Source organism: Budorcas taxicolor, chromosome 22 (assembly GCF_023091745.1).
Source record: "Budorcas taxicolor isolate Tak-1 chromosome 22, Takin1.1, whole genome shotgun sequence".
NCBI classification, from domain to species: Eukaryota; Metazoa; Chordata; class Mammalia; order Artiodactyla; family Bovidae; genus Budorcas; species Budorcas taxicolor.
This window is the reverse complement of record NC_068931.1, coordinates 42,372,376-42,393,362: the sequence shown is the minus strand read 5'-3', so window position 1 is coordinate 42,393,362 and position 20,987 is coordinate 42,372,376. Positions and strand designations below refer to the sequence as shown.

At 46.1% G+C, this 20,987-nt stretch overlaps 1 protein-coding gene across 3 annotated transcripts in view; it reads left to right on the top strand.

Annotated features, from left to right (window-relative positions):
• Positions 1-289: 289 nt before the first annotated feature.
• The window catches only part of PPP4R1 (protein phosphatase 4 regulatory subunit 1), a 49,114-nt gene continuing 28,416 nt past the window's right edge, over positions 290-20,987 (top strand). For 2 of the 3 annotated variants that reach the window (XM_052660284.1, XM_052660283.1), the window contains exons 1-4: positions 312-360; positions 453-497; positions 18,811-18,946; positions 19,755-19,861. In XM_052660284.1, the coding sequence (XP_052516244.1) occupies positions 354-360; positions 453-497; positions 18,811-18,946; positions 19,755-19,861 (295 nt within the window). In that variant the 5' untranslated portion in view covers positions 312-353. Of the gene's footprint in view, positions 361-452; positions 498-18,810; positions 18,947-19,754; positions 19,862-20,987 lie in introns of all 3 variants that reach the window. The other variant, XM_052660286.1, reaches the window with a different exon arrangement.

The window sequence follows — 20,987 nt, the reverse complement described above, 5'->3', positions numbered from 1 at the left end:
GTGACCCAACAAAGCGCGCGGGCGGCCCCGCCCGGCTGAGCCCGGCACACTGCGCGGAGCCCCGGCGGCGGCGGCGGCGGCAGCAGCAGCGCTCGGACTCGGCGCACCGAGGGGCCGGCCGAGCCGAGAGCGCGCCGGAGGGCGGAGCGAGCGAGGCGGGAGGCGGAGCGGCTCGCAGGCGGGCGGGGCGGGCCGGGTCCGCCCGGCGTCCGGAGCCGCCCCCGGCCCGCCGCCCTCGGCCCGCCCCGCGCGTCCCCGCGGCGCCGCCCCCCGCGCGCGTCCACCGGCCGCCGCGCGCGCCGCCCCTGGAGCCCCGGGTCCCCGGGCGACGGCGGAGGAGGGGGCGCCGCAAGATGGCGGGTACGGGCCCCGCGGCGGGCGGCGGGCGGGGACGCGAGGGCGCGGGGCGGCGGGCGGCGGGCTCACGGCCTTTCTTGTCTCCCTCGGCGCAGACCTGTCGCTGCTGCAGGAGGACCTGCCGGAGGACGCGGACGGATGTGAGTGCGAGCCGGGCGGGCGGGAGGCAGGGCGCGGGCGGCGGGGAGCCCAGGCCTCGGCGGCTCGGGGCGGCCGTTCGGGCGGAGCCGCGGCGGCGGAAGCAGGAGCGCGGCGGCTGGTCGGCGGGGCCGGGGCCGCGGCAGGCAGGGCTCGGGGCGCCGCCCGCCGCCCAGAGCCCCGCCGAGGCCACCGGCCCGGGTCCGGCGTCCGGGCTGCGGGGTCCGGGGGGCCCGGGTCTGCGGAGGCGGAAGGGGCGGCCCGGGCGGGACGGGCCCGCAAGCATCGACCGCCTTTCTTCGGCGCAAAGGCTGGCGGCTTGGCCGGGCCTTCCCGCGCCTCCACGCTTGGCTTCCTGGGGACCGTGAAGTTTCCGAGCGGAGGAGTCTTGTGCTTCAGGAAAAACAAAAAGTTTGACATTGTTCCCGGAGGAGCGTCGGGAAGGAGGCGTCCCGCTCGCGTGCTCTGCTCCGGGGTCGGAAGGGAGCTGGGAGGCGGCTCCAGCGGGGGCAGCTTACGGGGACGTGGGGGCTCCGGGAACAGTGAGGTGGTCCGGGCCGCCTCGGGGGTGCCCCGGAGGCTGTACCTGGGCGTCCCTCCTGTAGGTGCCGGGAGCTGATCCCTAGCGTTGTCTAACGTGGTTTCCTTGCCCACATTAAGCTCAGTAAATTACGGGGTATTTTGAGTGACGTGAGGGAAATTGACTCTTTATAAGGAGCTTTTAGGAAAAAATATTTCTAAAGTGAGTGAACCATTCGTAAACTCGTGTTTGGTGCAGTCTGGGTTTACGGTTTTTTTCTTCTTCAGTAAAAAGGCTCTCTGAAGGCAGCAGTGCTCATGTAGTGAAGGCCGGCTCTCCCATCTCCTTTCGTGCTGTCCACTAGGACGCGCGCACCTGCTAAGTTTCAGGTGTCGGTTACCGCAGCTCTGGGGCTCCTGCAGGGTTAGCGTTGGAGAGGTTCGGAGAGTTGACTAAGGACTGTCCCCATGCGGGGCCTTCTCAGGCGTGTGTTTAGGCCCAAGGCTTTTTCTCGGTGGAAGACGCCCCTCTGCAGCAGGTGTCGAGGACTGTCTCATTCATTTACTGTCACTTGGGTACCCTGGATAATCAAAGCCTAAGAGATGAGCTGCAGTTTTCTCCTTCACCCTTAAGGAGCACAGTCTGAAAGGGGCAGCCCACCAGTGTGGAACTTGGCCTGATTTCTTCAGGACTCTCCAGACCGCTGAGGGGAGAGCAGCAGAGGCACTCACGCTCTGTGTCCTTCTAGCGGTTCCCAAGTAGCTTTGATGATATGTGACAGTGAGGTGTCCGGGCATCCCAGTACGGTCTTGGACAGACCGGGCTTAGGAGCAGGACTGCTTAGTTCCAGCCTTGGCGTCCTCAGTTTGAGCAGACTGCAACTCACTTGAACTTCTCAGTGCCAAATGTAGTCATTTATAAATAGGCGTAATTAACGTTAGCTACCTTAGAGAGCTGTTAGAGCCTTTCATAAATTAATTCACACAAAACACTTAGAATAATACCTGGTAAATAGTGACTACAATTTTTGGTGGTGTTATAAGGGAAGCTGGAAAGAGAGTGCAGGCAGGGGATACTGATGTTGAACATCACGCCACAGAATTTACATATTTACAGGTGCTGCTAGTGCTCTTAACTTTTTTAAGATCCTGTTTGTTCCCTCCGTGTGTGTTTTATTGAAGTACAGTTGATTTACTGTCGAGTGCTGTCGAGTGTGTTTCAATTTAGGATAAAATGTTCAACCTTAGAAGGTACAGGTAGCTTATTTGCATATTTATAGTTTGGTGGACGTCTTTGTTGGAATAATTGCTTATTTTTCTTAGTGGCTGCAGTTTCTACAGGTGATGGCTTTACTCAGAATATTCAGGAACAAGCCATCTTGGAACCTACCTATGGCCAGTTAAAGGACCCCTCACGGTGTGTTGTGAAGGCAGGGGGTGGGTGAGAGGGGAAGCTAGCCATGGGGCCTTGGTCCAGGGTGAGATGGCTGGGGAGGAAATGGAGAGGCTGGGCATGTCCTGGACAAGGGAGTGGACCAGAGATGTTGGGGTGGAGGAGGTGGGGGTTGGGCTGCCTGCACGGCTGGACTATGTCTCCGAGCCAGGTCTTCTGCCTGGGGCAGTGCTGGCGGAGGCTATCTCGGGGCTTGCCCCTTCAGCTACACCAAGGGCTGAGTCAGCTGCTTGAGCTCCAGATTCTTGGTGGCCTTTCCTAAATGCAGGTCCTAGACTTAAAAGAGAGTCAGTGCTGTTGTACAGGTAATGAGCAGCTGGGGAGCCCGGGGGAGGCCCCAGGTGAGATCCAGATCTTGAAAAGGGGCCTTCACCAGATCCTGAGATGAGAGTCTCAGGTCATTCATTGATTTGTTTCATTTTAAGCCTCTAGTCTCTATGTAGAATCAGTAGAAACGTGAGTAGAACAGGAAAGGGTTGGTCAGAGATGGACTTGACTGATACTCTTGGAGGAAAAAAACCCCTAATGTGTGAAAAATGGTACCTTGTATGTACACCTCAAAGGATCGTAGAGAAGAGAGAGAAGTAGAGTCTGTTAGTTGTGTCTGACTCTTTGCAACCCCATGAACTCTGGCCGGCCAGGCTCCTCTCTGTCCGTAGTATTTTCCAGGCAAGAATACTGGAGTGGGTTGCCAGTTCTTTCTCCAGGGGATGTTCCCAAACCAGGGATCGAACCCTGGTCTCCTGCATTGCAGGCAGACTCCTTATCAGGGTAAATAAATAACATCTTTGTACGGTATTATTAAGTTTAGGAGACTTGCCCATTGAAAAACTCAGTTTGCTTAAAAGTGATATTTCCAGTACTTAACCGCTGATGAGAGGCACTTTGAATTTCAAAGAGAAAGCAGAGCGACTTCCAAGCTAGGGAACCCTTTGTGTTCCCGGGATGATGGGTTCCAGTGTGGAGTTCCAGATAGACTCTCGGAGGAGGAGATTTTAAATTTCTGTCATCAGTTCTTCACAGACACAATTCTGGTGTACAGTTAAGTTGCTGTATTTCTAGGGTAGGTAAGATGGGACTTCAGATACAGTAGGATTTGATGAGTTAGTGTTTGTAAAAATAATTTCACTGAAGGAGTTTCATTAAAGTTTAAATTTTGGTTCAAGTAATATGTTGAAGAATATTATTCTAAAAGAAAGATGACATCGGGTTAGTGGCTTCCAGTTGCTCTCGTACGTGAGTTCTTCCTAGAATCGATGGGGTTTGTAGACTCTGGTGTTGTGATAATAATAAATATGTTAACTGATATGCATAGAGACTAAATGATTCTCTCCGGGGACAAAACTCCTCCAAGTACCAGCCAGAATTTAAGCCAAACCTCCTAATTCTAATATTTAGAGTATTTTTATATTAAAGACCATTTTTCCTTTAGATTCCTGAGTTTGCACCATCGAGCAGCCCCAGCTAGTGTAGGCAGTTTGTTTGAACCTGTACTTAGAATAATACCCTTGAAGGTGCATGTAGCATGCTGCCTAAGGTTTAATTTAACCTGGTAGGGAGGGGTGATTCGAATGAGGCTCGTGCGTAATACAGCTAATCTAGTCTTCATGTTAATTTCTCTCAGCTGTGACTAGCGTGCCTCGGACGGGCCTCGGAGCTGTGTTCTGGAATATGGCATAGCATGACTTTTTCCTGTTAAAGTTTTGGAATCCTGTTGCCCAATGCTGTTTTTCTGGTTTGAAGCAGTTAGTGATAGAACCAGGGCTGATGGGGTGTAACTACCCCGCCTCACTCCTTTCGGAGCCTCTGTGCCCACGGCTACTTAGGGAGACTGGGATTGATAAGCTTCTTGGGAGTCACATTGCCTGGGAAGGTTCAGAGTGTGTGTCCCCAGGTGGCCAGTCAGTGGGTCGCAAACCCCGAGGAAGGCGTCCTTGAAAACCATGTTTAGAAGAGTTGTTAAATGGGGATTTGGGAGAGTGAGTCAAGAGACTTGTAGCATGTTTCGACTGCTACCAACAAGACTGGACAGGAGAAGTCTCTATTTGGAGATAATATAGTTGATGTCCTAGGAAAGGGGCTTAAACATGGGTTTAGTGGCACCCATGTGCGTATGGAATCGGTCAATGATGCCTTGGATCATGATCCCGTTTGTGGAATTTCTCAAAGAAAGAGTCCTCTTGGGAGAGTCGTCTTTGTCCTCTGTAACCGCGCGCTGTGCCGGCCTCTTGGGCTGGTGGCTGCAGGATTTGGGACCCAGACAGCTACACGCGGGGCTTTCTGTTCGTTCTTATGCCCGGGCCTTGTTCCTCCTCTGGTCCAGACAAAGGTGTTGTATTTGTTTATTGAACTGTCGTTACTTCACAACACGTGCCTTATATTTTGGAATTTCGGATTTCTCTCTCCTGGTGACTGAGAATGTTTGCTGTCAGCTACGTGATAGGGTGGGCAGTTCCTACCCTTGAATTGGGAAGTTGTTGGGCTTTGAAGTTGGGTCTGAAAATACAGCTGTTTTAATGTTTTGAGAGAAGGGCAGGTGACACATCCCTGCACCTTGGGGAAGGTGGTGGAAAGGCCCGCGCTCCCTGGAGCCTGTAAGAGGGGACTTGAGCACAGGCCTGTGGGCCACCTCCCCACAGTCCTCCCCTCCTGAGTTGGTCTTTTTAGCCCCCTTCTCCCCAGACCTAGGGGCAGACTCGTTTTCCTGCCTGATTGGTACCAGTGTGGGTAGTCTTTGAGCATTTATCATGCTGCGCTTATAGCTGAATGTAGGGTAAGAAGCACCCGGCAACATAAAGCTCAGAGCTGACTCCAGGCTGCAGCCGTGGACCTTCACCTGCTGTATCACGATCCATACCATCTGGAGCAAGTGCCTACTTTCCTCAGCTGTTTCCTGACTTTGCAGTGTTGCTAGGCTTTGGGCTGGCTCCGCCACGCTGCTCTGAGCACTCAGGAGCAAGTCTCTTGGTGGACATACCCATTCCCTTCTCTCGGGTGTGTACCTGGGGGTGGTTTGGCTGCTGAGCTTTCTAAGGAGCTGCCAGCCTGTTTTCCAGAGTGGCTGTGCAGTCTCCCCCTACCTTTCCCCCCGACCCCAGTGTGTGGGAGAACCCAGGTGCCCTGCACCCTTGCTGGCACAACTTTGCAGTTTGAGTTTTCATCTCCGTCAAGTCTGATAATGCTCATTTTTTTCATGGCTCTTTCAGCATCTGTCTTTTTGGTGAAGTGTCTGTTCAGATCTTTTGCTCGTTTATTTATTGGGTTATTTGTTTTCTAAATTTTGAGAGTTCTTTGTATATTCCAGACACAGATCCTTTCTCAGATACGTGATTTGCAAATGCCATTTCCCATTCTTTGATTTTCCTTTCATTGTCCTAACAGTGTGTTTTGAAGAGCGGAAGTTTTGAATCTTGATGTTCAATGTATTATTTTTTCACAAATGCCCCTTCTCAGGTTGAGAAAGTCCCCTGAGTCTCCTGAGACCTTTTGGGAAATTAGAATTGAACGTTGGACTTTTTCAGATGCTTGTTCTGCATTTATGATTTTTTCTCTAGTCTTTTAATAGGATGAATTGCATTTTTTTTTTAAAGTAAGTACTGTTACTATTTTTAACAGGATATTTAAAAAATACACAAAAGCAAATGAACCATCATAAACCCACCACTCAGCTTTCACTTATCCACCTTCTAACACCTGAACTTTTGTAGGGGAGGCAGTAGAGTGCTTTAAGGCCATCCCAGGTGTCATTTATTTTAACTGTAAATCTTTCATGAGTCTGATGTTCTGCGGACAGAATGACATCCAAGGGTGTAGTGAGGTGTGATAATTTATGAAAGTTTAAGTGGTTAAATTCTTAAGACATTTTTCTTTGCATGTTCTACTGTAATAAAGCTCATGTCTATAACTACTAAATTCACTGTCATCTAAATACTGACTACCAGATTAAAAGAAGCAACATTTTGCTTGTTTGCTTGTTTTCGTCTTGCTAATAAGCACATTTCGCCCTTTGGGGTCAGCCTCAATGGTAACAAGAATATTGTAAACCTTCATGTTTTAAATTGGTTTGCTGTATCATTCAGAGGATCACATGGACGTGAGTTGTGCTGTGTGTCTCCTGAGCCAGTGGTTCCAGGATTATAGAAACCAGGAGCTAGAGGGCCGGTTATGTGTTCATTCTTTTCATGTCAAGCATGAAAAAGTGTAGACCCAAGCTCTTGCAGATGGAGATGGTGTGGAGGCAGGCTTTGCTGTCTTTCAGTCGATAAGTCGCGTCCCACTCTTTTCAACCCCAGGGACTGCTGCGTGCCAGGCTCCCCTGTTCTTCACTGTCTCCCGGAGTTTGCTCAGATTCATGTCCGTTGAGTCCATGATGCCATCTAACCATCTCATCTTCTGTCACCCCCTTCTCCTCCTACCTGGAATCTTTCCCAGCATCAGGGTCTTTTCCAGTGAGTCAGCTCTTCACATCAGATGGCCAGAGTACTGGAGCTTCAGCTACAATTCAGACCTTGTAGCTTTTAAAAGTTCTTTTCCTAAATATCATCTAACATAGCTCTTTAAATTTTTTTTTTTTTTTTTTTTTTAAGTAGAGCTGATGAGCAATGTTGTGATAGTTTCAGGTGCTTAGCAAAGGGGCTCAGCCATACCTGTGTCCATTCTCCCCCAAACTCCCATCCCATCCAAGCTGCTTCATAGCACTGACATAGCTCTTTAACTTGCTGCAGGAGGGAAGTGGGAGAAATTTCTGGAGTTTGTTCATTTTTGAAATCACCATGGATTGTCATATTGTGTGTTGGGCATTGTGCTGTAACCTTGCTGTCACTCCACCTGTGAGGTGTGTAGCCCCTTAAATTACTCACCACGGAAGTGGCACCTGATGAGGCTTATCTGAACAGTTAAGTGATTTGCTCTGTCACCTGTCTTGACAGGGTTAGGTCCCCTCTAGAGCTGGCTGACAGTCCTTTTTTTTTTCTTTGTCACAGGGCAATTGTATCTTGCTTTCAATCACCAAATGCCTTTTTTCTTTCTTTCTTTATTTTCAGTGGAAGGATAATTAAAATATTGTGTTGGTTTCCGCTATACATCAGCATGGATCAGGCATGGGTATACATGTCCCCTCCCTCTTGAACCTCCTTCCCACCTCCTGCCCCGTCCCACCCCTCTAAGTTGTCACAGAGCACCTTTGAGTTCCCTGAGTCATAGCAAATTCCCACTGGCTGGCTGTTTTACACGTGTTCATGTATGTGTTTCCATGCTACTCTCCATTCACCGCCCCCTCCCCATCTGCCTAAACCCCGACAGTCTTTATTATTGTGTTACTCCTTATTACTGTGCCTTTCCTGCCTGCCAGCTGTGACTTCCCTTCATTTATCACTAATTTAGGTCATCTGCCCTCCTGAAGGTTCTGGAGGATGTGAAGGTCATAGCATGTTCCAAGTATTTGGTGGGTAAACTCATTTGTGTCCAAGTAGCACCTGTCTGTCATGGGAATGTTGGAGGCACAGTATACCCTTTTTCTTTGTATTTTAACCCACTCGTGTGTAAGGGAGCCAGTCGTTGGAGCAGAGGTGGGAAGAGTGCTGTGTGATCCGATGTGTCTGGTTATCAAAGCGATCAGTCCAAACTCTTGTGGCTGGATTTATATTGAAATTTATATACAGCTTGGAAGTTGTATTCAGAGTCAGATTTGACATCTGTCAAGTTAGTTTTTGGTGGAAATAAACTTCAAGACGCAAGTAGATTCAGCGCTTCATTTCTGGGGATTGGTGGCAGTCTGGCCCTGGATTAGCTCGACTTTTGCATTTGGATTACATACAGAACGAAAGTATCACTAACTGAGCAATTGGGTTAGCACGACTGCAGGTGACACATCTGCTCGTGGAGGAACAAACTCCCCATCTATAATGCATGCGAGTCCATGCCTGCGAGCGCTCTGAGTGCCGCATCGCTGACCCGCAGATGCCGCACAGACAACGAGGTCTTGGTACCTAATTGCAGAGCAGGCAGACACACCCCTGCTTCTTTCATGTGTGTACTTTAGGGAAATGTTTTTTGAAATATTCATAGATTGAACTTTGGCTCAGTGTTGTTGTTGAGTCATGTCCGACTCTTAGCGACCCCACGGACTGCAGCACCCCAGGCTTCCCTGTCCATCACTGTCTCCCGGAGCTTGCTCAAACTCATGTCCATTGAGTCGGTGATACCATCCAACCATCTCATCCTCTGTTGTCCCCTTTTCCTCCTGCCTTCAGTCTTTCCCAGCATAGGGTCTTTTCCAGAGAGTCGGCTCTTCACATCATGTGGCCAAAGTATTGGAGCTTCAGCATCATTCCTTCCAGTCGATATTCAGGGTTGATTTTAGCACATTATTCCAGCTTAAATTCAATTGTTAAATTAAATATGCTCTAGGACAGACTTATTCTTAGGAGTAAAGATCATTTCTAAGAACTTTAATATTCGAAGAAAAGATTTCTGATAAGCATTATATTGTCAGAAATTGATACTGGATATAGCAGGTGCTCAAGGAGCTACATCTGGAGCCTTTAATTCTTCACCCATCGCAGTGCGCCCCCACACTGTAGGACTTAAGTATACACTTGCCGAGATAAATCGTGATTTTTCTGGTCCAGCCGAATAAGGCTGTAAACCTGACTTGCAGTAAAATAATGAACCGCTTTATTTTTAAATCAATTACTTGTTACTTTGAGAACTTTCAGATTTACACAAAGGTTGCACAGGTGTCATAGTTAATTCCTCAAACTCTTCACCTCTATTCAGCATTGTTACCATTTTGGCAATTTGCTCTTTTTCTCTCTACAGTTGTAATTAGACACACAACTGTAATATATACTTAATCTTCTTTGTTGCACCTTTTAAGATGAAGTTGTCTCAGTTCAGTTCAATCGTTCAGTCATGTCTGACTCTGTGACCCCATGAATCGCAGCACGCCAGGCCTCCCTGTCCATCACCAACTCCCAGAGTTCACCCATGTCTAGACCTGATCATTAGGCTGTATCTCCTGAGAGTAAGGCCAGGCTCCTCTGACAGCAAGTTCAGAAAGAGTAACTTTGACACTGATCAGTTATGTAATATGTAGTTCATTGTCAGATCTCAGCAGTGGTCCAATAATATCAATTATAGCAACTGTCTTGCCTTCCAGGCCCCTGCACTGCATTTAGTTGTCTTGTCTCTTTAATTTGGAAAAAGTTCTCAGCCTTTATCATTCATTATAGCGAGTTTGGAGGAGTCAACTTGGTTTTAATGTTTCCTCGTGATTTAATTCAGGTTTTGCTTGCTTCTTCCTCCCTCCCTCCCTTTCCAGGGATGCTATGTAAGTAATTCCCTTGTTTTCCCAGTGCTTGTCTCAGAAGGCACCCGATGTCAGTTCTCTGCTCTCGGTTAAAGTGTGATGCCTGCCAGCTTTCTCTACTTTAAGATTCTTTCCTTTTCCTTCTGTTGTTAGTAAGGGCAGTGATTTGACTCCAGGGGATTTTCCATCCCCAGGCAAGCCTTACACACCTCTTGGCATTAGTGTGTGTTGGTGACTCTCACCTGAATCAGTTTCCTCGCTGGCTTTCTGCTTTTCAGAAGATTTTGCCCTTCCTCTCTGTCTGTAGGTTTATTTGTTAAAATGTGTAAAACCCTAAATGTTAAGGTAGTTCTTATAAAAATGATTAAATCTGCATGGTTTGTCTTATCTTCCATTTTCTGATATAAAGGACTTGGGAAACAACAAAATTGGGCAAGTTTATCGTGGCCTTAGCATTATCAAGGGGAAGATGGAAGGGGAACAGTTACGAGTGAACAGGCATTCTTCAGGAGCATGAGACTCCATTGTCTGGGTTTGTTTGTTAATAAAAAGATTAGCAAACAGGCTTTGTCTTCTGGGACTTTATCTGTGTTTGGTTTGGAGGGCAAAAGGAAAGAAGAAGAAAATGAAACACTGCGACTGCTGGTGGAGAAAAGCACCGCCCCCCCCCCCCCCAAGAATGGGGGCAGTTCATGGGAGGAAGAGATCTTTATCAGAAGTAGGAAGTACTTCCTGGATGATATTTGTGAGTAGGTGAGTTTCAACTGCAATGAGGAAAAAGAGGGCAGACCAGGAGCAGCTTAGTACGGTAGAGCTTGCGGCACCTGCAGAAAAGAGCCCCCAGCGTGGGCTGTGGGGGGGTGGGGTGCATCCAGGTGGGTGGGGGAGGGGAGGCCGGGTAGCCTGGTTAGAATGAGGAGGCGAGTAGACACTTGACTGTTGTGATGGTGGAGGGCAGTGGTCTTCACACTTAACTACTGGATAGCTTCTAAAAATAATTTAGAAAACTCACATTTTTTAAGTTTAAAGGTATTTTCAAAATGAAACTGTCATATCACTGTTAAAAATGGAATTTAAATAATATAGCACATATATACACTATTAGCCATTTTCAAAAATCTAAGAATAAATTCTTCAAATTGCGGATTTTCCATTGTTCTTTGATCTATTTCCTTAACAAAATTTTACCTTAATATATTTTTATGCTTGAAAGTTTTATTGATTACTCCGTCACTTATTTTTGGCACCAAAGATATAAGGAAAAATAGAAATTTTTAATTTCCTGTGGGCATAAAAATCTTTAAAACTTTGTTTTTGTTATTATTATTAATACTCAGTTGATCCACCAGAATGTATTACAAATTATAATAAACAATTGGTAAACAAAATTTTATTGAATAAGCGTCTCAATAAAGTGGAGCTTTTAAAAAATAACTTATGTATTCATGGGTGAGTATAATTTATTGCTCAAATGAGACTATTTAGCATAAGTTTTACTTTTGATTTTCAGAGCTGTAAGCACAGAGAAATTTTGTTGATGTAGATAAGTGGATGGAAAGAGTTTTGCTAGTAGTGCCACTAATTTTCTTGAATTTCTCCCAACTTACATGTCAAAAATCTGAAAATTATTTTTAATGAGCTACCAATCATTGTGGAACAAATACCTGACTTGTGAAAGTAGGTATTACAGCCTTCAGAGAGGCGGTATCTTAACGCTTTTGTCCGTGTGTCAGAGGGTCCCTGTGCTGTGCAGTTGGAGGGTTTTTGCTCAGGGGCCATGCAGTCTTGAGCTCAGGGAGGTGGGAGATTGTGGATGGGAACACCTTGGGTCCACACCCTTGGTGTATGTCTGTGGTGGAGCATTCCTGGAAATAGGTCTGAAATAGCCCTTAAAGTCACCCGCTTGACTTACTCGTCGGGAAAGGTTCATGTACCTCGTGTGTGCGTGTGCTCAGTAGCTTCAGGCGTGTCCCACTCTTTGTGACCACACGGGCTGTAGCCTGCCAGGCTCCTCTGTCCGTGGGATTCTCCAGGCAAGAATACTGGAGTGGGCTGCCATTTCCTTCTCCAGGGGACCTTCCCGACCCAGGGATCGAAACCATGTCTCTTAAGTCTGCTGCGTTGGCAGGCAGGTTCTTTACCACTAGTGCCACCTGGGAAGCCCTCCTACACCTTATGGGGTTCAGCTACCTCAGTCTGTTCTAGGCAGACGGTATCAGAGCCTCTGGGTTAGGGTATTGGGAACTGAGAGGTATGGGAGTACAGAAGACTTTTTAGAAGTCGAATTCATAGTTCTTAGTGACCAATTCGGAGAAGGCACTGGGGACCCACTCCAGTACTCTTGCCTGGAAAATCCCATGGATGGAGGAGCCTGGTGGGCTGCAGTCCATGGGGTTGCTAAGAGTCGGACATGACTGAGCGACTTCACTTTCACTTTTCCCTTTCATGCATTGGAGAAGGCAATGGCAGCCCACTCCAGTGTTCTTGCCTGGAGAATCCCAGGGACAGGGGAGCCGGGTGGGCTGCCGTCTATGGGGTTGCACAGAGTCGGACACGACTGAAGCAACTTAGCAGCAGCAGCAGCAGCAGCGATCAATTAAATAATGGGGGCAAGAAAAGGGCTTTGAAAAGTACCTGCAGGCCTCATGCCTGAGAACTCAGGTTCCTGGGGAAGTGATGGTCATTAGAGAGTCTGCAGGAGAAACTGATTTTTTATAAGACTAATTTGGACAGTTGGGTTTTCAGAAAACACATGACATGGATGCAGAGACCCTGAAGGACCTGCAGTCCTGGACGCGGGGATCAGAGCAGGAGAACGTTGGGGTCCTCTGCATTGTGAGTGTGGTTGAAGCTGGGGGTTATCCAGCGGGGAAGAGCCGTGTGTGTGAACAGCATCCATATGAGGACAGAGTGGGGGAAGAGAAACCACCTACACAAAAGGTTGTGAAAGAAGCAAGGATGGTCTAGAAAGGTGGGAAATACTAAAGATGGAGTACGTACTCCCAGAGAATCCAGGAACTAGAGAGGAGGCTGTCGGGATGAGGGATGTTGAGTTCTGCCCCCAGGCCGCAGGTAGGAGGCCTCAGAAGGCCACAGAATCGGAGCCCAGAAGCAAGGTCACCTTCAAGCTGGCTGAGCCCCTTTGTAACTGTTGCCAAAAGCCCCTGATGATCACCAGCAAGCTTCCTGACTCCCGGCTAGGCAAAGATGCCCACTCCAGTGAACAGCCTACAGCGCCCAACCAATCATCTAACGCCAGCCTTCCAGCAGGGATTTTGTTTGTCTTCAGGCTCTGGTGCTCTTGGAATACCCTGCCCTTGGGAGAGACATGACGAGCTCTGCTTCTTTCCAAATGAAAAAGATGGTTTTAATTAACAATTGATCTTTTAAAATCACATTTAAATCACTTATTCATATAGTTGAATATGTCCACTGCTCAAAGGACGTAATGGTTGAATTTAACTATGTTGTTGCTTAGAAAATCTCAAAGACAGGTTTTCCAGCCAAGTAGGAAGATTTTGCAAACTCTTTGAAATGCAGAAGGCCAGGTTGATCTGGGCCCCTCCTCTTCCTCCCGCCTCACTTCTGTGTGAACCCTGTGCCCTGAACGTCTTCTCATCTGTCTTGATGTGACTTGGTTTTCCTTGACACCCTGTCCCTAGGCTTCTTGGCTTAGGACACTCTTCCACCCTCTGTCCTGCGGGGCCCCGTGTCCTCCCAGGACTGTGGGCTGTGAGGCCTTCTCTTGCTCTCCGGGCACACCTAGCCGTGTAAGGTGAGTGTGCTCTTTGGAGCATGTTTGTGTCTGTGTCTGTGCATGCCTGTATATACATGTGTGCTCATAGACACTTCTGTGTGTATACACTCTGTCTAGGTTTTGTATCTGTGTTCTCCGTTGAGTGCCTGACACTCACAGTAAACAGGAGACAGCGTCCTGCTTACTGGTTGAATGAGATGGGTGAAGACTTTTAAAACTCAGGGAAACCGTGCTGAGGTTGTCTCAGAAACACGTGAATTGTAGGTTTGAGGGAATATTGATGTCCTAGCTTGACACTGTGTTAGGTGCGTGATAGATATTATCTTTGTGTGTCTGAAAGTCTTGACAACAAACACGTGTTTGTGTGAGGAAATGCAGCCAAGTTAATGAATGACCTGCACAAGTTCACAGGCAGAGTCCGCGAGGAGCAGGACCTGAGATTTGGACTCAGATTTGTCTTAACTTTAATGAGCCTCTGTCCTTGTCACGTCACTCTCGCTGTAACCATGTAGGGACCTCTCATCTTTACATTTCAAATGGGTCCAGCTTTTAAATTTTTACGTTTTAAGACGTTGTTTTCCTTGAATTTAAAATGGCTGGAAGTTGGGGTGTTGGTTCCTGTGGTTCTGGGTTTCTGCTGGTGCCCAAGCGGGGTTGGAGCGGATGGAGCCTTCCTGACCTGCAGGGGTGTCGACAGCCACCTCTGCTGTGTGGCCCCTTAGTTTCACACAAGGGGAGGGATTCACTTTTATAAGTAACAAGATGAAGGCCCTTGTCTTAGCATTTCTTTCTCTTGTTCCCCTTTCCTGGATGTTCTCTTTATTTACACTGTAACACATTTGATTCTGGTCTGATTTGAACTAGAAGAATCTGTTGACTCTGACTTGAGGCAAGATGCACTAACCCTTAAGGACAGGGCTTCAGTCCATATCCCAGGTTTCTTTTCCCATAAGGAATTCTGTTAAAATTCACTAAGAAACACAAGTTTTTGTTGACACTTGTATCATTTAGCTTCTTCATGGGAGCTTTTATTTTATAATTAAATATTAAATTTTGAGAAATGAAGGTTTCCTGCACAAGTGTAGGAATTCTGTCTCGTGTTGACCATTCAAGTCATCTTCATTTTTCCTTTCCATGCTGGTCCCCTTTCAGCTACCCAGGATGGGTTTACAGGGGAAGAGGAGCCTTGGGATTTGGGGAGTATAGATACAATTTGAAAAAACATTTCAGAATGATCATTGTTTTCATTGCTTTTGAGTCATTTTGAAATTTCAAATGACATTAAAAGCCAACATGATTTTTTCACTTCTTCAGTGGAGGAAGTTGGATGTTTAAAGCAGTGAGCACTGTAAGGGGCTATTACTATGTAGTGTCCAAGAATCCAGAATCAAGTAAGTGTTCCAGAAAGGAGGGGCAGCCTTGGAGCACACAGGTCAGGTGATGAAAGATCCTCCTCCTCCTGAGATGCTCCTTGCCTGTTTTGTCTGATGATAAAATAGCCACGCTGGCTTTCTTGTGCTGTGTCATGTTTTATGTCTTTTTTTCTTAATCCTTTTCTTTTCAATCCATGGGTTGAAATTTGGACTTTAAAAATACATTTCTGATAAACAGCTTATAGTTGAGTAACATCTGTAGTTTTTACCTTGTTGCTAGTTTGTGATTCTCTACCTTTTGACTTATAATGTTTAGTCTATTTACAAGTAATGTAATTATTGATCTGATTGCGTATTTCTCTTCATGTCTTTTTTTCTCTGTTGCTCCTTTTGTGAGTTTCTTTGGGGATATTAACTCATTATTTTTTAGCATTCTATTTTAATTCCCAGTTGGCTTTCTAGCCATCCTTTCTTGCACGTTTCACATTGGAATTGGAAATATTGGTCGCGCAGTTGTGTCTGACTCTTTGCAACTCCGTGGACTGTAGCCCACTAAGCTCCTGTGTCCCTGGAATTCTTCAGGCAAGAATACTGGAGTGGATAGCCATTCCCTTCTCCAGAGGATCTTCCTGACCCAGAAATTGAACCCAGGTTTCCTGCATTGGAGGCAGACTCTTACTGTCTGAGCCAGGGCTCCTCAGGATTGTAATTTGCATCGTTAACCTACCATAATCTATTTAAATTAATGCACCGCTTTGCATAAGCTATTCACAGTCCTTGTAGCAGCATAGCTACGTTCACGCTCTGTGTTCTGTCTTTTTTATCTAGGATGTTACTGACTGTACCATCATTTATGCTGCAGGATTTCTCTTTTTTAGTGGTGAAAGCTTTATTGATTATTTGTGTGCTTCTCCTACTTGTCACCTGCGGCAGGCATTTGCAGGATGGCTAGGTAAAGACTTAAGTATGCAGTCTGTAGCCACAGTAATTAGATCATTGCTGCCTCCATAAAGAGGAGATCCAGAGCCACTTAGTCCAGTCAGGAGTTGACGAGGAAGTCCTGACCCTGGAGAGGATGTTCAGGCAGGGGGCGTCCACCAGTGCTGGCAGGAGGCTGCAGCGCTGGGGAGCGTATGTCTGCCCCAGCGCCCTGTTGGGACACAGCACTCCCTTCCATGTAGAGACGAACCTCAACCACGATGTGAAGGCAGACAGAAACACAAGTGGAGGCAGAATATGGTTTGTTACCCTCTTGGCATTTCTCAAATATTGTTGTTCAGCAATCTGTGTTTAAGCCTGTTGGGGGTATTTATTAAAAACGATCGCTTCTGAGGCTCACTCCACACCTGCACAATCAGGGTCTGAATATGAGACGTGGGGGTCTGCCTTTTAGGGTGAGTGCTCCAGGCTTGTCCTAAACACAGCCATACGTGACTATCACTGTTCTGGCACTCTTCCCAACAGCCCCTGCCTTTTTAGGGACCAGAACCTGCAATGTTCATGTTTATCTTTAAGATTGACAGGTGTGCGACTGATGAAACAGTTTGGTCATAGTCATAGAATTCTAGAGCCTGCATAAAGGCACCTTCCAGGTCATGCCAGCCAACAATCCTAGAGGAGGAAACAGGCCAAATGGTAGTGCCTGGGTGGTTTTACAACTGATTCATAACGCATGAGGTACTTTGCTGTAACTCGTAGATCAGAACAACCTGGTAAAATCTTTCTGTATGTAAGAAATTATTTTCATGTTAGGTGTTATTTTTAGTCCAGTTTGACAATTCTCTACCTTTTAATTGGGGGTGTTTAGAGTGTTTGCACTTACTGTGATTACTGATACGGTTGGATTTTCCTCTCATATTGCTATTTCCTGTTTGTCTTCCTTTCCTTCTCTTTTTCGTCTGAGTATTTTCTGTGATTCCATTTAATGGCCTTTATTGCCTTACTTGCTGTATGTTTCAGGTGGGGTTTTTGGTGTTTCGTAGCTGCTGCAAAGTTTATGATGAGTGTGCTCCTCTGACTCATTACCATCAGTCTTCATGTATATGTATACAGTATACACTCTTTCTGCCTTCATGCTGTTGTAATCTTATGTTTTGGGCTTCCCACGTGGCTCAGTGCTTAAGACTCTGCCTGCCAGTGCTGCAGATGCAGGAGACCTGGGTTCAGCCCCTGGGACAGGACGATCCCCTGAAGGAGGAAATGGCAACCCACTCCAGTATTCTTGCCTAGAAAACTCTATGGACAGAGGAACCTGGTGGGCTACAGTCCATGGGGTCACAAAAGAGTCAGACATAACTTAGCAACTGAGTACACACAGTCGTGTATTTTACTTCTGCACATATTATAAACTTCACAGTATATTTTTCTCTTTATTTTACAGTGCATAGTTTTGCCCTAAGCAATTATCTTTAAAGATTTTTTTTTTTTTTTTCAGTAAGAAGAGGCGTTTGTGTTTGCCCACACATTCGCCTTTTCTGATGGTCTTCATTCCTTTGTGTAGGTTCCGATTTCCATCTGGGGTAATTTTCTTTTTGGTTCCAGGACTTCCAGTATTTCTTGTAAGTTTGCTGCTACTGATGTCTGTCAGCTTTTGTATGTCAGAAAAAGTCTTTGTTTCACCTTTACGTCCAGTTCAGTCACTCAGTCGTGTCCAACTCTTTGCGACCCCATGAACTGTAGCACACCAGGCCTCCGTGTCCATCACCAACTGCCAGAGTTCACCCAAACCCATGTTCATTGAGTCGGCTATGCCCTCCAGGCATCTCATCCTCTGTCGTCCCCTTCTCCTCCTGCCCCCAATCCCTCCAGCATCAGGGTCTTTTCAGATGAGTCAGCTCTTCTCATCAGGTAGCCAAAGTATTGGAGTTTCACCTTTAGCATCATTCCTTCCGTTGAACACCCAGGACTGATCTCCTTTAGGATGGACTGGTTGGATCTCCTTGCTGTCCAAGGGACTCTCAAGAGTCTTCTCCAACACCACAGTTCAAAAGCATCAATTCTTCGGCACTCAGCTTTCTTCACAGTCCAACTCTCACATCCATACATGACCGCAGGAAAAACCATAGCCTTGACAGGATGGACCTTTGTTGGCAAAGTAACGTTTCTGCTTTTTAATATGCTGTCTAGGTTGGTCATAAGTTTCCTTCCAAGGAGTAAGCGTCTTAATTTCCTGGCTGCAATCACCATATGCAGTGATTTTGGAGCCCAGAAAAATAAAGTCTGCCACTGTTTCCACTGTTTCCCTATCTATTTGCCATGAAGTGATGGGACCAGATGCCATGATCTTCGTTTTCTGAATGTTGAGCTTTAAGCCAACTTTTTCACTCTCCTCTTTCACTTTCATCAAGAGGCTCTTTATGTTCAAGAGTCATGAATTTCAAAGATACCTGAGCGAGTTCCGTTCACTGGATCTGGAGGTGTAGGTTGGCGCTTTCGCTTGCAGTCCCTTGCAGGCCTGCTCTGCTGCCTCTGGCTTGTGTTCTTCCTGGCGAGAAGGCTGCTGTAACTCTCGTCTTTGTTCTTCTCTATACAGCGTGGGTTCTCTGGCTGCCCGGCAGGATTAACTCTGTCAGTGTCTGACCCTTCGTTTATTTACAGGTCGGCAGTGGTCTGGTTGGGCGTGTGGGCTCTCAGGCCTGTGGGGTCACCCTTTTCTGGTCTCTCTGTTAGTTGGTCACACGACGGAGCATCTGCGGCCTCTGATCCCTGTGCTTCTCGGGGCAGTTAGAATGCACCCATCGAAGGAGGATAGGAGGCCCCTTGTCATCCGTGGCCTCCGACCCAGCTCCTCCTGTGGCTGTGTGCCCTCCAGACACAGCGAGGGGCGGGTTGGCCTGTGCTGCCCGGGAGGCCCGGGTGCCTCTCCGTGCGCGGTGTGTGAGGACTGTTCTCATGTCTCTGATAGTTGGTCTGGATGACTGCAGCTCAGAGTCTGATGTGATTGTTGCACCTTCAGCCCTGGACTTCATCTCGCAAGATGACATGCTGACGCCGCTGGGGAGACTGGACAAGTATGCTGCGAGTGAGAACGTATTTAACAGGTGCGTGCATGTGTTCGCCCCTGGGGGAGGCGGGAGGGTGGCTTTTATTGCACGAATTTCAGTTCACAGAAGTACCCAGTTTAAACCAGGTGTCACTGCCACAGGCAGTGAGAGTCACCCAGCTTCACTACTGGTCACAGCTGTGGCCGCTTTTACACTCGTTACTCCTCCATCCTGTAAGAAAACGCATTCTTTCTTGGCTTTTTGGCAAAAAACAACCAAAAAACCCCACTACTTTTTTGCTGTTAAGCATCATTTTGCTGTTCATGTGCAGTGGCTACTGAGTCTGTTATTCCTCCAGCAGGGGACGGTGTGTCCCTGCCATGGACCAGGTGGCTGGCTGTCGGGGAGGGACCTGTGCTAACTCTCCCCAGTTGCAGTTTCTCCACCTGCAGCCCCCAGACCACCTGGGAAATTCTCATTTTCTCTGGGAAATTGAAAAGTTTTTCTAGCATCTTCTGAGTGCAGATGTATGAAACTCATTTAATCAAATATGTAAAGATAACATTTTATATATGAAAAATAATTATACTTTTCCCCTATCTGTGATAATTGAAGGTATTAATAGTTACTTGAAACAAATTTTCAGTGACCTTAGAAATTTGTCAGATAAAGGTGAAGCATTCTGGTAAATGTTCAGTCTCATCTTAATTAAAATAAAATCCATACCAGTATTTGTCACTTAGAAAATTGTCACTTATAAAATGTGTTAAGAAAAACTTTTTAAATCCTTATGGATTCTGGCTTTTAAATTCTGAATACTAACTGTTGGGTGCCACTGACCAGGGTATAACCTTCTTCTGTGCAGACAGATGGTGGCCCGGAGTCTGCTGGACACGCTGAGGGAAGTGTGCGATGATGAGAGAGAGTGCGTTGCTGTTCTGGAAAGAATCAGCAGATTAGCTGATGACTCAGGTGTGTGTTTATGCAGAATAAGGTTTCTTTTATCAAATTTAAGTTTCTAAAAACTAATGAAAAACTTAAGTGTAACATGAGGTTTCTTGGAAATATTTCCTAACTAAATTATCTAACCCATGAGTGACAAGAAAATAAAAAACCTGTTACTAAGATCCAGACATTTTATATACCAGGCCCATTTAGTTTGACTTTGGAAATTTTTCAGAAGAATCTAAGAACATTGTTTTGCATCATGTACATTCATAATAACTTTTATTACTGTAATAAAAACTAAACTCTTTTGAATAAGTAAAAAGGGATGAGTGGGCTGTAAAACTTTTTTGAAAAAAATGCATTCTTAAAAAATGTTAATCATTTCGTTGTAAAACTAAAGCTGTTTGTCTCTAAAGTGCAGATAGGAGGAGAGTCTGCTTACGAGGTAAACTTGTTTTGAGACTTAGAATACAGTTTACTACGTTTTTAAAAAATACTTTTCACTGAGGCAAAACATAGGTAAAATTTACCATTTTAACCTAATATTGCTTTGAGCATATTCCTATATTTGATTTTAGAAACAATTCAGAAATAAATGTTTTTCTTAAATCCATGATCTCTTTATTGAAATGGGTTATTTTTCCATTTCTATCAAACTTTCTGGCATGTCAGCATTCTCATCCTTTTATTTTTAGATGAGCTCATTTTTTAGTGAGCATCTCTTTTTATGGAAAAATGTTTACTATTCACATCAGCCTTAGATAGTTTTATTTTTCTGTAGGAAAAAAAGTGAGTAAGCTCACTAATATTCCATTATTATCTCATATGATGTTCTGTGTAATTGCTCATGTATATGCCTGTTCCAAAGTGCTTTTAGGGGAGTGTCATGAATTATTATTTTTACTTAAGTTTATTTTTGATTTGGCAGAGATAAACAATTTAACTTAAAATTTTGGCATTGTTGCATTCCATTGTATTTATTCCTTTCTTAGTAGAGACCTAGATATTCTTTAAGGCAGAATTTGTATTTCTTCTGCCTGTTTACCAACTGCACTGCTATTTTTTAATATGTGAAAGTGAAAGTGCTAGTTGCTCAGTTGTATCCGACCCTTTGCAACCCCATGGATTGGAGCCCGCCAGGCTCCTCTGT